General features: G+C 52.5%; 1 protein-coding gene and 1 long non-coding RNA gene across 2 annotated transcripts; one reads left to right on the top strand and one right to left on the bottom strand.

The window, feature by feature from the left end:
* Positions 1-2: 2 nt before the first annotated feature.
* Positions 3-12,633, bottom strand: TNFRSF1A (TNF receptor superfamily member 1A). Its single transcript, XM_053895499.1, has 10 exons — positions 12,179-12,633; positions 4,669-4,822; positions 4,290-4,418; positions 3,934-4,083; positions 3,620-3,698; positions 2,037-2,110; positions 1,800-1,910; positions 1,466-1,494; positions 1,018-1,294; positions 3-906 (listed from the first exon to the last, which is right to left on the bottom strand). The coding sequence occupies exons 1-10, from the start codon at positions 12,215-12,217 to the stop codon at positions 590-592; spliced, it is 1,359 nt and encodes a 452-aa protein (XP_053751474.1). The 5' UTR covers positions 12,218-12,633; the 3' UTR covers positions 3-589.
* Positions 1,823-2,291, top strand: LOC109276144 (uncharacterized). The gene is made up of 2 exons (XR_002084518.2): positions 1,823-1,931; positions 2,111-2,291. It is a non-coding gene; the product is annotated as an uncharacterized LOC109276144 (long non-coding RNA).
* Positions 12,634-15,727: the final 3,094 nt, after the last annotated feature.

Genomic DNA, 15,727 nt, shown 5'->3' with positions numbered 1-15,727 from the left:
CGTCCAGGAGCAGAGCTTTAATTCCAGAGTTTTAGTGTATTTACAAAAGTCCACAGCTCCAGCTCCAGCTGGCCGCCCCATTGTTCTGTGCCTGCCCCTGCCTTCGGACAGGTCAGCTCACCCTGTGCTTGTCCAGGCAGGGGGCAGAGGCGTGCCCAGTTTCTATTAGTGTAACATAATTGATAAAAAAGATTGCTTATCTACTGTGACCACGGCCCAGAGATCACCCAGAGGCCCCGAAGCTGCGTTGCTGGGTTTTCCAAACCCAAAGTGAGTGATGAGGCATGGCGCCCCTCATCTCTACAACCGCAAGTTGGGGCTCCTGGCACACTCAGCCTCTCTCAGGATCACACGCACACATCTGTCACACACACAAGGCTGACCCTCCGGCAGTGTTCCGAAAACGGAGAAAATTCTGTGTACACTGAGGGAGTAGCACCAAGTAGGTGGCTGCCAGCTCCTGCCTGCCCCTTCGTGTCCCTTGTCCAGAAAGAGGGGATCCGGAGGGCACCTCGCACCGTCCTTCTGGGCCTCCCCGCCTGTAGGCAGCGGTCCTCAGAGCAGGCCCCTCACGGGGCGGGGCGTGGCCTCACCGGAGGAGGCGGGGCGCGGGCGACAGGGAGGCGGGGGCGCACAGCGCCTCCTCGATGTCTTCCAGGCAGCCAAGCAGGTCCATTTCGCGGAGCACGCGGCCCAGCAGCTCCAGCGTGGCTTCGCGTCGTGGCGTGCGTCGCCGCCAGGCCGCCAGCATGCTGTAGTGCGCCTCGCGCAGGCAGCGCCCGTTCTGCAGCTCCAGCCGCTCGATCTCGTGCTCGCTCAGCCCCAGCCGCCGCACGAACTCCTTCCAGCGCGACGGGGGCACGCCGTCCACCACCGCGTACAGCGTCGCCGGGTCAGCGGGATCCGCTGCGAGGAAGCCCGGCCGTTAGCCTCTGGCCGCGGAGGTGGCCCCGTCCGTCCCTTCGCGCGCACGCGCCCTCCAGGAGCTCCACCCACCTGCCCCTGCAAGGAGCTCACCTTCTGGGCGTTGAGTGTGGGTGCTGTCCTTCCACTTCTGAACTGGGGTGGAGATGGGGCTGGAGGCTGGAGCCGCGGAGAGGATGGGGCCAGCCCCCTGGTAGGGTGGAGCCATCTCTCTGGAGACGGATGCAGCCCTCAAATTAGCCCAGTCACTATGAGTGAAGGTGGGGCTGGGAGTGAAGGTGGGGCTGGGGGTGAAGGTGGGGCTGGGGGTGAAGGTGGGGCTGGGGATGGGACTGAAGCCTGGACCTGTGGCCAGGGGCTGAGGCTCTCCCTGAAAGAGAGAAGGCACAGCGTTAGTGGAGGAGAGGACAAACAGCCCGAACCTTCTTTATTTCTGGAGGCGGGTTGGAATTAGGGGTGACCGAGGGTCATTTAGGTATTACAAGATTGTAATGGACAATCAGCGGGAAAGACTGGGGGTAGGTTCCTGGTTTCATCTTACCTCTTTTGTAGGTGTTGATTTCCCACAAACTGAGAAAAAAGAAACCAAGCGTCACAAATTTCACTTCCTCTCTCAGCCCTGGCGCCCATACCGGGGCTGGCCCTGGGGACTTGTGGTGACATGCTTCAGGGCCAAAGTGGCCCCAGGGACAAGAGACCTACTGATGCATTGTGACCTCTCACCAAGCCATCAGGGCCACCTCCTGCCAATGGGGTCCTCAGCAGCAAGCTAAGGGGACACTCCTCATTTCCCTCCATGCTGATCCCTCTCACCCACTCAACCCCCTCCCACATCCCCCAGCAGCAAGCTTTCCCCTCCCAAGGGCCCCACTCACCAATGGAGAAGAGCTTGGACTTCCGCCGTTGGTAGCGGCACATTAAACCAATGGAGAAGGATAAAACGCAAATGCCGAAGAAGATCACGAGAGGCAGCAGCACTGTGGTGCCTGGAGGCGAGGCAGATTGTGGTGAGAGGAGAAGGGAAGCAGGAAGGGCAGGGCTGGCTGGGTAGGTGGAGGGGCGAGGATTAGGAGAGGGCAGGTGAGCATGGGAAGCGGGTTATTTCTCCTCACCTGGGTCCTGAGGGTCCTTAACAGTTTCCACGATGGGTACGCACAACTTCGTACACTCTGTGTTTTTCTTACAGCTGAAAGAAGAGATCGCACAGGTACGTAGGGGCCCTCCCACAAGAGGAAGACAGGGGAAAAAGGAAAAAGAAGAAAACTCCACACTGTTGGAAATTTCTTTGCTTTCCAAACATTTTAGCTATCTCTTGAAATAATGGAAATTAAACCTCTCCTGACTCAGAGGAATGAAATGCAAGCCAATCACAAAATCATTTCCTTTTAGAATTGGAAGTCATCTCAAAGAGGCTGTGTAGAAAGAACTAATTCAAAGCAGTAAGGGGCAGGGTGTGAATTCCAGTCCATTCGTTGGCTGGCACTGTGACTCCAAGCAAGTCATTTAACCTGTAAGCCTCAGTTTGCTCATCAGTAAAGTAAGACTCTTACCCACCTGTCAGAATTGAGAAGTGAGATCATTATGCCTGGCATATAGGAAGCACTCCATAAATGGTGGCTGTCACTGAACTGTTGTGAGAATCCCATGGCAAAGAGAGGTTGGAGAGCTTTTTCTTGAGATGACATTGCTAGTGACAATCCCTGACTTTGTGGAAAGAGGGGTCAAACATGCATGTGAAAATTTTAAAAAGACTTATTTTGGGGGGCAGCCAGAGAACACTCTAGAACAAGAACATCTTTCCCCCGCTGGAAGCTGTCACTGGGCAGCAGGAGTAATGAGAACTCCATGGGGGGCTAGAAGGAACTTGGGAAGGTCAATGCTCCGCAGGAAGAGGCGACCTCACAAACTCACAGTGAGAACCACATGGAATGAATGTAAAAGCTCTTTGAAGGAGAAAAGACACTTAGTAGAAAAAGAAAACAAATAGTTTGGTGTTACTTTATAGCTGTACAGCTTTGCCAAGTGGATGTCATTATCCTTACTTTAAAGGTAAGAAAACTAAGGTTCAGAGATGTTAAGTAACTTGCCCAAGGTCACACATAAGTGACTAGGCTGAGATTTGAACTTGTAGAGCCCTCAGAGTTCCTTCTTTGCAAGCAAGTATGCAAGAACAGACCCTGTGGAGCCAAAAGACGTGAGGAGGCCTGAACAGAGACTGGGGAAGAAATACCATACTGCCTCAAAGATGCCATCACTAAAAAGCACCATCGTTTACATACTACAAACACACACAGAGCTGCCAGTTAAACCATGATACATCATCAATTGTAAGATGCAGTCTGATTTCAGAGACATGAAAATGTGCATCCTAGAATCCATGAACTATATGTAGTAGACCCTGTCACCCCAAAATCCAAATGTCGAAGTTCAAAGAACTGCAAGTCCGTGGAGTATGAGCCTCTATTCCCAAAGACTTCTTCAGATTTTAGGAACAATTCTGGCGGGGGGTCGGGAGGGCAGGAAGAAGGACTGTCTGGTGTTTTGACACCAAGAGTCAACCAGTCAGTAAGAACCAGAGCATCCTGGGCTGTTTCTCTTGCCCTGCTGGTGGCTCTCACCTGCAGTCACCCCATTCGCCGCCCCACCCCAAGCTCCCTCACCCGATCCAGTGCCCAGCAGCCAGGGAGATACTCACTTAACACAAGAGACGCATTCATTCCCTCTTAGAAAGAACCCCGCGTGGCAGGTGCATACAGTATTCTGTGTCTCCTTGCCTGTGGGGAGAGATACAATCCAGCTAGAGGAGGGGCACCCTGCACCAAGGACCACAGGGAAAGCTAGGAGGGGCAGGGGGCAGATGGCCAGAATGGTCCCACAGACTTCGGGAATGGGAAGGAGAGGAAGTGTGGGGTCAGGGGGCTGGGGTACAGAAAGGCAGAGGCCTTTCTCCTGAGACAGGGCCCACCCTGGGGCGGGGAGTGGGGCCGGGCTATGGAGAGCTGTGCTCACAGGAGATCTGCACCGTGCCGTTGAGGCAGAGGCTGCAGTTTAGGCACTGGAAATGGGTTTCACTCCAGTAATACCGGTACTGGTTCTTCCTGCAGCCACACACGGTGTCCCGGTACACTGTGCAAGGAGATATCTCCACCTGGTACATTTCTGGAGGGGGAAGGAGACAGGGTGTGAGCACAACCCCCCCCCCCCCCCACCGTGTGTGTCTTTCTCTGTACACACGCCCACACCCCTGCACTCAATTATGCATGCACATTCCTGTGTTTGCCCTCACACACAGACAGGCGAGCCCACTGCTCTAACACATCCGCCTGACGTTCCATTTAGAGCCCTCGCCACCTCCTGAGACTCACCTTTTCGGCATTTGGAGCAGCTAAGGCACTGTCTGAGGTAGTTCTCTGAAGCAGTAAATGTGCCGTTTTCACATTCTCTGCAGTCCGTGTCCAGCCCTGGGCCGGCACAGTCATTGTACAGGTAGGTCCCTGTGATGGGGGATCAGTTAGGTTGCAGTGGGAACTCAAGGAAGGAGCCCTATGCTAGAGAGAATAGCCAGGGCCACCCCTCTGAAGTCTGTAAGAGAGGAAAGAAGGGAGAAAATCCCAGCCCAGAAGAGGCAGCAAAGTTAGGAGCCTGGAGGTCAGAGATCCCCAAGTTCTAGAATATCTGGAAAAAAGCAAAGGAAGAAGCAGGACCCTGTAACTGAGGTGATTCACTGTTCCCACTTTCTCCTACCTTTGTGGCACTTGGTACAGCAAATGGAATTATCTTGAGGGTGAATATATTTTCCTTGGGGACACGGAATAGCTCTCTTCTCCCGGTCCCTGAGGTGAGGGACCAGTCCAGTAACCCTTAATGGGTATATTTCCACCAACAGAGCCAGAAGCACCTGGGGAAGAATCAGACAGAGGAGATCCTATCAGGAGAGGGAGGGTGGGAACCCTAGAGGTAGCAAGTTCAAAGCCTTCCCAGCTCAAGTCCTTTCTCAGTGGAACATTGCCCCCGGGCCATTCCTGCTCACACTGGATATCCTTCCTCTAAGCTTAGATAGCTGGCCCCATGTGATCTAGTGCTTAATTCTTCTCTAGTTGTTCTGTGTACTAATTTTTTTGTCCCTCCGAGTTAAGACTAGCAGACCCCAGGCCTGGACTGTATTTTATCCTTATTTCCCCATAGCAGTTAACAGTGCTGGACACAGGGCGGGTGTTTAAGGAATGTTTTTTTTTTTTTGATTGGGAACTGGTTACCTCAATTGGGGCCCTTACTTCCAACAAGGAGCCTTAAGGATATTAAAGTGGTGTTCCTCCTTCTGGGTGCTATGTTCACAGTGTGTTCACTTTGTAAACATCCACAGAGGTGAGCAGTTAGGATCTGTGCACTTTCCTGGATTGCGTAATTCCAGTAGAAAGGGTATGTTTATAAAATCAGATTGGAGGGGGCACCTGGGTGGCTCAGTTGGTTAAAAGCGTCCAACTAGACTCTTGGTTTCGGCTCATGATCTCACGGTTCATGCCCCATATCTGCTTTGCACTGACAGCAATGGAGCCCGCTTAGCTGGGATTCTCTCTTCCTCTCTCTCTGCCCCTCCCCTATTTGCGCTCTCTCTCTCTCTCTTTCAAAATAAACAAATAAATAAATAAACAAATAAATAAATAAAACTTTAAAAATAAATAAAATCAGATTGGAGTGGAAGTAAGTGATGTTTCTGTGGGCACCATTTGTAGGGAGTGGGCAAAAGGAAGAGTTTCTTCATAAATCTGTATCAAAACCTCACTCAGGATTCTGCCCTCAGACCTCATGCTGCATCCCCTTCCACCACTAAATCTGCACAAATGACCCAGGTTGGCCAGGGCAAACGGGGAGGGCAGTGAAAGGGAAAGCTTCAGGGTGGGAATGAGGTAGGAGATTGACAAAGTTTAGGTCCAGGCAGGATTGGAAAAAGGCATGTAGGTTACATACAACATGTATGTATCCAGAGGCTGGTGATCGGGCTCAGGTGACCATCAAGTCAGGAGCTGAGGATGGGCCGGAGTCCTGATGCCCTTTGCACACAGGGGCATTCTGAGAGGCACATTTTACAGCCTCAGGGCAAGCCCTCAGCAGCTGAATCACTTGCCCAGTTCTGGCTTCAGAGCCAGGGACAGCAAAGCCAGGAGTCAGTGTTGAGCTCCAGCCTAGACTTTTTTCCTTGATCTCTTAATCAGCCTCTTTCTGGCTTTCCCTGGGTCTTGATTTTCTTTTTTTTTCCTCTGCTATAAGAGCTGCTTTATGTAAAGATAAGAGGATGTCCTCAAAGTGTGTTAAAATTGGAGAAAAACAGACTAATCTGATCACAGAAACCCCAGTCCGAGACAGGACAGCACAGCAGCCCACAGACCGGTAGGCAGGCAGGCAGGTCGTGCTTGCCCTGAGTCACCCTCTGGGAGACACTGCAGCCTGGAAGCTGGAGCCTCAGCCACAATCAGAAGCCACACTGAGAAATAGAGCAGCGGCCAAGGCACGGCTGCGCTCCCCTACTCAGAGAGCAGTCCCCTCCCTGAGCCACTGGACCATGCCGTCTCCCCTGAACAAGACTGGGGCGTCCAGGGCCACAGGAATAATTCAGGGTGGTTATGGGAAGAACTTCCCAATCCTGAAATTGTGGTTCCTTTCCCCGAAGAGCTCTCAGGACCCAAGGTTACTGGCACTTGAAATTCCATGCAGGGCCCCCTCCTGCAGGAGCAAAGCCAACCGGCAGAGACAAAGTCAGGAAGAAAAACTGGGGGCTCCAGTTCTGCCCCCCCCACCCCCCACAGCATTGGTGGGGAGCCTTTCAGGGACCACAGGCCTGTGAGGAGTAAACTTCCAAGGAAGGACGGAGGGAGGGAGGGAGAGAGGCTTTCTCAAGCCTAGCATCCCCCTGCGTCTCCAGCACTTTGGGGGTTAAGTCAGATCCGGGAAAGAGAAATCTTTTCCCAGCAACTCCGCCCAGTGACTCAGGCCAGGGAGGGAGGGCATCTAGGGGAAGGGAGATAGAACCAGCAGCTTCCCCAGCTCCTCAAGGGTCATGAGTCAGCACGAAGGCTGAAGGGACCAGCCAGCAATGAGAACCCCATCTGAGCCCTTTGTCCTGTGGGCCAGGCTCTCCTTCCAACCCCCACTCGGAGCACACTTCCTCCCCCCGCCACCCTCCCCTTCAAAAGAGTCGGCAACAGACCCCTGTCCCACTTGGCCCGCATATTTCGGGAAATGGCCCCCTCTCCCAATCCATCCCAAAGGGAAGTCTCCTCAACCCCTGGCTTCCTCCCAGCAGGTCACTACCCACCCCCACTGAGGGGCCACTCAGCTCTTTCTCCGCCCCTCAGCATCCTTCCTTTAGACCAGGCCCCACCCGGGCTCCTCCTCCCCATCCAACCAGTCCCCAACCGACCAGCCCTTTCCCTGGATTCTCCCAGGAGGCCCCTGACAACCCCCAGTTCCAAAAGGAAGTAAACTAAGGCTGCCCTCCCACCCGGGGTTCACTGCATTCCCACAGCCTGACTGATTCTGGCCAGTTGGATTGGGTTTGGGGACCTCCCTGGGGTCCCCAAACAATCCTTAGGAAATAAGGCCAGTTCTGAGTCTCCACAGCCCCTCCCTGCAAGTCTACTGGCAGCACAGGAAAAACTCCAGAGCCCTGAACGCCCACTTCCAGGAGTAAGGAGGCAGGCAAGAAGGGATGTAAGACAGCCAGCCAGCACTATTTCCCAGGTCTTTCATAGTCCCCAGCAGTGCCCCAGCCAGTCTGCTCTTGACCCCTCCTAGCCAGGGCCTCAGGCCCCCACCAGTCGGCACCAGCTGGCTCTGGGGAGCGTGTCCTTCTTAGCAGCTGCACCTTGCAGCTGAATTAGGAGGTGAGCTCTGAGAGCAAAGACCCTAGCCAGCCTGCACCTGTCGCCTGGAGCAGGGGAAGGGCAGGAAGCTGGGAGGTGCCTGGGGAGAGACAGTTGAGGGGGTGGCCCAGCACCCCTCCAACTCCCCCACAACTTCCGCTTGGGGAGACTTTAAAGTGAGACTTCCTGTACCAGGGCTGCAGAAGGGGCGGAGAGGATGAGAGCAGAGCGACCCTGTGGTCTAACCCTGACCCGGCACCTCATGACCTAGCTGTGCCCTTCCCCTGCATTAATTTGTTCACAAAATTAAAATGTGTTTGTTCTTTTAATGTCAATCTTCGGGGAGCTTATGACAGCTTCTCCTCCAAGAGCTCGGTTGAGATCCCACCTCCCTCTGCTGAAGCCCTCCATTAATGCCACTTCCTCCTCTTGAGCTCATTAGATGCCCAGCCCCCTGTGAAGTCCAATAACAGGAATTAACTATATCTACTTTGGGATCTTATTATACTATAATTATCCTGAGCGTGTAGATATGATCTCCCCGAAAGGACCATAAACTCTTATGAGATGAGCGATCAGAAAGAGTGTGTGTGGTCAGAGATAGTGTCTTATGGTCCTGGGTATCTTCTCAGCCCCCAAAACCAAAGGAGCAGAATAATCATTGATTGGCCAATCTAACGGCTCATCTGTCTTCCACTCCAGTCAAAGCCAGTGATTCCCAGAGAGGGAAATAGAAGAGTCAGGGCTCCCATGAAGGAACATACTCATCGCCAGGGGAGAGTGGTCAAACTATGCCCACCCCTTCCCACACACATGCACACACACGCACACTCCCTTTTGAGTATCACTGGTGAATGATCCGAAGGCAGATAAGAGTTTGAGAAGCCCTGCTCTAGTCTGTTAGGTACGCACTTCATTTAGCTGTTCCCGGACCCTCAACATGCCCCAAACCCAGTTCATCAACCTCTTGGTCTAGACAAATGTCACACCACCAACTTCTCAGCACCCACAGTGTGAGAGCTTTGCCACCCTTCTCTCCTCAAGGTCCCCCGTCCCGATCCTGCGGCCATCCAGCCTGTCAGTTCATCTCGCCAGTCCGTCTTCCGTGATCTCTCAGTCCTGTCCATAACCATGGGTTGCCTCACGCTCGCATTACTGCAACTGTCTTCCAGCTGATGGCCCAGCCACCAGCCTCTTTCCTGCTCCAATCCATCCTACGCACTTTATCTGTGTTCATGCTTCAACTTGCACCCACATGTGTGGGAATCTTCTTCTCCAGAACCTGACCTTGAACATCAGTTCCACACAAGTCACTCCTTCCCTGTGTGAGTACTTGCAGAGGTACCTCACTGCTATTCTGAACACACTCCCAGCTGCCATGGGTCTTTCAGAGAACTGCTTCTGAATGAATGAATGAATGAATGAATGAATGAATGAATTCCTCGAATTCCTCTACTTGGGACTACATTCAAAGTCTCTCTTCATCCCCGCCCCCACTCCCTCCAATTTTCTCATTCTCACATCTTCTTGTTCCTCAACATGGTCCTTCCATCTCCAGTCAAGGTGTTCAGCTTCCTGCCACCACCATCCCCAACACAATATCCCACCTCTCCATTCCCCTACTCTCCCTCAAACCAGTCTCCCTTCTTTCTAGCCACGCTGCCAGTCAGTGACTTTGAATCTCAACTCCAAATCCACTTTTCTATGAGGCTTTCCCTTCTTCATTCCATCTTACCAATGCCTGTTCCTCGAGTCATTCCATAGAGTTAGGGAGCATCACATGGGCACCAGGTCCCATATAGCTGCTAGGGACCTAGTGAATTCACGCCACTCATGCTATCAAGCTCTCAGCCAGGTCAGAGACAATCCATTCATTGTAGGCTCTGCAGTCTATGCAGGAGGGGTTCCTGGGGCAGAGACACCAGACATGAGGCCAGCTAAGCAAGAAAAAGCAGCTGGATGATGCTCATTCCCTTCCCTGGTCCTGCCTCCCATCCGTGTCCCAGGGCACCACATCAAAACGCTTTTGTGGATATTCTCCCCAGACTGTTCTGAGCTCATTTTTTTGCTGTAAGCCATCTTGGCTCCCAGACTGCAAGCTCTTTGAGAACAGCAAAATCCTAGGAGCTTTGCCACACTCTCTCCTGTATTCTTCTCCACTACCTCCCACACACACACCCACACGTATACTCTGGTGCATTGGGTATTGCCCAGTGACTGGTGAGCAGTTGAAAACAGCTCAGGCCTTTCATTCCTTCTCTTTCCCCTCCAGCTCCAAGCTGAATTTGGGTCCCTTCACAGCCAACCTCCCACCTGCCATCTTCCGCCCCTGCCACCAGGCACTTCCCTTTATCTCTTCAGGCCTCCTCTGTCTTCCAAGCACAGGAGCCACCGAGTAATCCCTACTATACTAACAAAACAAATCTAACGCTTACTGAGTGCTTTCTATTTGCTAGACCTTATTCTTCTACTAGAATGTAGACTCCATGGGGGCAGAGATTTCGTTCACTGCTGTCACCCCAGCACTTAAAATAATGTCTAGCACAGACCCAGCACTTAATACTTTGAAGATCTAACACGCAGTAGACCCTTGAACAATGCAGAGATTAGGAGCATCGGCACCCCCCCACTTAATCACAGATCCATGTATAACTTTTGACTCCCCCCAAAACTTAATAGCCTACTGTTTACTGGAAGCCTTACCGATAACATCAACAATTGATGAACACATACTTTGTGTGTTACGTGTATTATATGCTGCGTCCTTACAAGAAAGTAAGCTAGAGAAAAGGAAATGTTAGTAAGAAAATTAGAAAAAGAAAATATGTTTACAGTACTGTATTTAATGGGAAAGAAATCCACATATAAGTGGACGTGCACAGTTCAAACCCATGTTTGTTCAAGGGTCAACTGTGTGTCAATCTATTTAATCTTCAAAACACCATTAGAAAGTAGTGATCGTTATATCCATTTTAGAGATAAAGAAACTAAGACATGAAAGGTTACATAGCCTGCTCAAGTTCGGGCAGCTAGTCTGTGAGGGAGCCAGGATTTGAATCCAAGTGATGTACCCCCAAAGAGAGAAGAGAAGACAAGGCAGTCGGATGGGGGCTGAGGGAGCCTGGGAGAAGGACAGGCTTGAGAGAAGTCAAGAGACAGGCTGGGGAGACAGGAGGTGAGACAGTCAGAAAAACAGTAAGAACTCAGGTTGAGAGAGAGGTGCTGCACGGGGAATCACGGTCTGGAGATGTGGACTCCCAGCAGAAAAGAGAGGGAGAGGGAGGCACCAGAGAGAAAAAGGTTCAGAAAGGAGACTTCTAGGGAAACTGACAGAAAAGGAAGAAATGATTAGGAGAGACAGGACAAGACCCAGAGGAGAGGACAGTGGGGAAGATGGGGGCCAGAGATAGGCAGGGACCCAGGAGAAACTGACCAACCACAGGCCAGGAAAATCCGCCCTACTAGGTGGGGGGCTCCCGGTATCGCACAGGCTGACTCCAGGACATGCAGGGAGATGGAGCATACATTGAAACAAGGCTGAGGCACAAGAAAGGGACATTTTCCAGTGACGAAAACAACTTTCTACTAACTTCCCCAAACTGATCTGTGGAAGAAGAAACGAAGAGATTGTTGTTTGGGTCTGTGGGGAGGGGGCTGAAGGCTGGCCACAGGGTCGGGGACCAGGTGGAGGCGCTGGCAGCTGTCTAGAGTCAGTCCAACGGAGGGCACCAGCCTAGAAGCTGAGCCAGAAGCAGAGAGTGGGGAATGCCAGCAGGTGGGCGTCCTGGCCCTGGGGGGCTCTCCACTGCCCTGTCCCTATCCGGTTCCCACTCCACTCCCAAATACCCCCTCTCCACACGGGCACACACACACAGCATCCCAAACTTACCCACCAGCCCATCTCCATTCCCGGACTCAGTTTCCCCCTTCACTAGCATCCAACTCCTACACCCTGCCAAGGTTTGTTCAGCCAGGGCCCACGGGCAGCCTCACCTCTCCCACCCCACACACACCGGCTGGCCAGCTGACCCGAGGACAGAACTCTGAATCATCTGGACTCCGAGAGGACGAAACGTCCTTCTTCCACTCCTTTCCTTACCCTTCCGAAATGCGCCCCGCCTCCTGGGATCACCTGCCCCCACATTCCCGGCCTCCCCAAAGCCCAGCAAATTTCCTTGGCTGTCCTCGGGTTCCCTTTCACCCTCGGCCTTGCCTCCGACTCAGAGCAGACCTCAGAATGGGAAACCCGAACTCTGGCCGAGTTTGAAGCTGGGCCACGCCGGCCGAAGGTCGGGGCCCGGGGCGAGGGCCCACTCCGGCGGGGCGGCGCCCTTCCCCCCCCCCCCCCCCCCCCCCCCGCCCCCAGCCCACTAGGCCCTCGTCCCGGGTCTTACCAGTGGCTGCAGCAGGCCAGGCACGGTGGGGAGGCCCATGTCCGGCCAGTTGTGGCTTCTCACTCCCCCATCAGGGCTCAGGCAGTGGCGGCGGCGGCGGCGGCGACCGGAGTCCGGGATGCGCGGGGTCGGGAGGTCCCAAGAAGAGCCCGCGCCCCGGGGAGGGAAGCTGAGCGGGATAGGGTTGGGGTGAAGGTCACCGCCTGATCCCAGGGACCTCACACCCCGAAGGCCAGAGCCGGAGCCCGAGTCCAGAGAACTGGGAGAAAACTAAAGCAGAAAGGAGAGTGGAGGTAGAAGGGAAGGGAGAGTGGCAGATGGGGTGTTGCAACTTCGGGACAGGAAGAGCCTGGGGGAGGAGACAGGAGGAGGCGGGAGGAGGGGGCGAAGGTCTTTAACCCTTCGTAGCTCAGTCAGAGGCGCCAGAGTCCCGGATCCAGCAGCCTGGTGCCCGCAACCCACCAATCGGACCCCTCCCGAACCCCCCCCCCCCCCACGGCGCGATAAGCCCCTCCCTCCTCACCCAGTCACCCGGCCTTCCCCACGTGAACAGCACTGGAACGATTCAGGGCTTTGGAGTCAAATTCACTGGGTTTCAGTTCAGAATCCTCTGCCTTTGAGCTGGGTGGTCTGGGACAAATAACCAACACTCTGTGGGTCTGTTTTCCAGTTTGTGAAATGGAGAGAGAGCACCTAGCTCATGGGGTTACTGTAAGGAATGTCTGAGACAGGACAGGTAAGCATCTGATCCATGACAGGTACTCGGTGTTCCTTAAGAACTCTTCCCTTAGCCCCAGAGTTCTCCACCGACACCCCAAATCTCTTGCTTTCTTGGGAATTTACCCCTCCGACCCAAACTCAAACTTGGAGTAAACCCAAACCCTAGTTTTCTGCCCTCACTGGGGCCCTGATACCCACCCACCCCACCCACCCCCACCCCCAATCTGGTGCTCATTCACTCTCTGCGGGGCTGGGACCCCCCAGGCGCTGATGTGGCTCTGCCGCAAAAAAAAAAAAAAAAAAAAAAAAAAACGAACGCAAAATCTCCACCAAGCCTCCTTTATTGACAGTAACAATGCCTAGCCCACCTACATGGGAAAAATGCTGTCATGAGGCTTGATGAGATTCGTGAAAATCACAGATACCTGGATCAGGTATTACCAGTATATTCTCAGTGCCCCCTTTCCCAAATACTCTGATACATCAATCCAAATTGACCTTAGACATAATCTGCTGCAGCACCTTGTTTTATAGATTAATCGTGTGATTCTTTTTTTTATTTAAAATTTTTTTATGTTTAATTTTGAGAGAGAGACAGAGAGCTAGTGGGGGAGAGGCAGAGAGAGAGGGAGACACAGAATCCGAAGCAGACTCCAGGCTCCGAGCTGTCAGCACAGAGCCCGACACAGGGCTCAAACTCACAAACGGTGAGATCATGACCTGAGGCGAAGTCTCAGAGAAAACCGAGGCCTGGGGACACACAAGGCATGTTCTCTGCACCGCCAGCTGAAACCCCCGAGCCCCAACTTCAGTCCAAGGGCCCATTTTGCTATGATAGACACACTGCCACTTTTCTATCCGTCCCCTTGAGTCAGACACCACACTCTGACTCTGGGTATTTCATGCCACCCCCATTTGTGCAGGGTCTCTCCCAGATGAATCCCACAACAAGGCTACAACGTTCACCCAAATATCCTATAGGCACAATGACCTTCACTATACACCATCCAGGCCCAAGGTCCTCCATCTACTGAGGTTGCTAGAAACGCAGGGAGACTGGAGGGTGAGGTCCTAGGTCTTTGTGACTTGGAATCAGAGCTCCTGGTTCCCTCTCCCCTTGATCTTCCAGCTGACCCCACACCTTAGACTCCACACTCCCTGGCTCTCCCTGGCCTCCCCTCTTTGATCCCAAGAGTAGGGCATCTGTAGATGACAGTGGAGCTCAGATGCCTCCCACCTCTCTCCGGCTGACTTCACTCCACCCCATCCTCCAGCTTCTGAAGAAAAAAGTGCTTACCATATATGAAGCATTCAGTAAGTGGTAGCAATGTTAAGAGTTGCACAATTCGTCGCGCCTGAGTGGCTCAGTCCGTCAAACACTGATTTCAGCTCAGGTCATGATTTCACGGTTTGTGAGTTCGAGCCCCATGTTGGGCTCTGTGCTGACAGCTCAGAGCCTGGAGCCTGCTTCACATTCTGTGTCTCCCTCTCTCTCTGCCTCTCCCCTGCTAGCTCTCTGTCTCTCCCTCAAAAATAAACACAAAAATTTTTTAATAAAAAAAAAGAGTTGCACAATTAATAGTATTCACAATTAATAACTTTAATGTCCTAATTTTTAGTGTTACAAGGAATTTTTAATAGTCTGTGTCAATTGTCAAAGCCATTATATGTAGCCTGGTGCAAAAAGAGAGTTTCTTTAATTGTTTAGGATAAATGTGTATTTACTTTAAATTTTGAAAAATATATTAATTTGTTCAATAAATTCTGGTTTGGGGAACCTGGGTGGCTCAGTCGGTGCAGCAACTGACTTCGGCTCAGGTCATGATCTCATGGCTTGTGAGTTAGAGCCCCGATGGCCCTGTGTTGGCCTCTGTGCTGACAGCTCAGAGCCTGAAGCCTGCTTCAGATTCTGTGTCTTCCTCTCTCTCTCTGCTCCTCCCCTGCTCGCTCTCTGTCTTTCTCTGTCTCTCAAAAATAAATAAATGTTGAAACAAATGGTGAGGGATGGATGCTTGTAAGAATATGAAGGGCTGGGGTGCCTGGCTGGCTTGGTAGGAAGAGGATGCAAATCTTGATCTCCAGGTCAGGAGTTCAAGTCCTACCTTGGGTATAGAGATTACTACAAAAATAAATAAAAACTTAAAAAAAAAAAAGGATTATGAAAGGCTAACTAATCTCATGGAGGAGGTGAGAATGTAGCCATAATTCTTCCAGGGCAAAAAAGAAACAATGGAGGGAGAGAATGGAGAGATGGGGAAATAGCAGAGGGGCGACTAGGGGATGATGGAATTGGCCGTTATGGCTTGTAGAGCAATGGGTGAAGACAGAAGAGCAGAGACCCCTCCCCATCACATGTTGCACACACCCCCACAGCAGCACAGAGTGATCGCAAAGGCACTGGATTCCAAGTCAAGGTGACGTGGGTTCTAGCCCCAGCCCTGCCATCCGACTCCATGTGTGGCACGGAGACATGGTGGGTCATAGCAGGAGACCTGGCTCCAAGCTGGGTCTGTAAGAATCATGAACTTGGGCAAGTCACTTCACCTGCTAACCTGCCCTAGATGGAAAAGGAGGCAACCTAAAGCCTTTCTTCTCTGACACCAATTCTAACTGCTAAACCACGGGATCCACAGGTACGTACAGATAGGGCATGGAGATAAGGAAACTCCAGCATGGTTAGTAGGGGTGGGTGGTGGGGGTAGAGGAACTGATTGCCATCATCCATAAATGAAGTCTGCCAGAGGAGAGGGGCTGGGCCTTTGGAGGGGCAAGGCCCAGGCTGGGCTGCAGCAGAAAGCAGACAAGAGGGCTCAGACGAGGACACCATTG

Source organism: Panthera pardus, unplaced genomic scaffold (genome assembly GCF_024362965.1).
Source record: "Panthera pardus isolate Hobbes unplaced genomic scaffold, ASM2436296v1 HiC_scaffold_6, whole genome shotgun sequence".
NCBI lineage: Eukaryota > Metazoa > Chordata > Mammalia > Carnivora > Felidae > Panthera > Panthera pardus.
The sequence above is the reverse complement of the archived record's forward strand: the minus strand, read 5'-3'. Positions and strand labels throughout refer to the sequence as shown.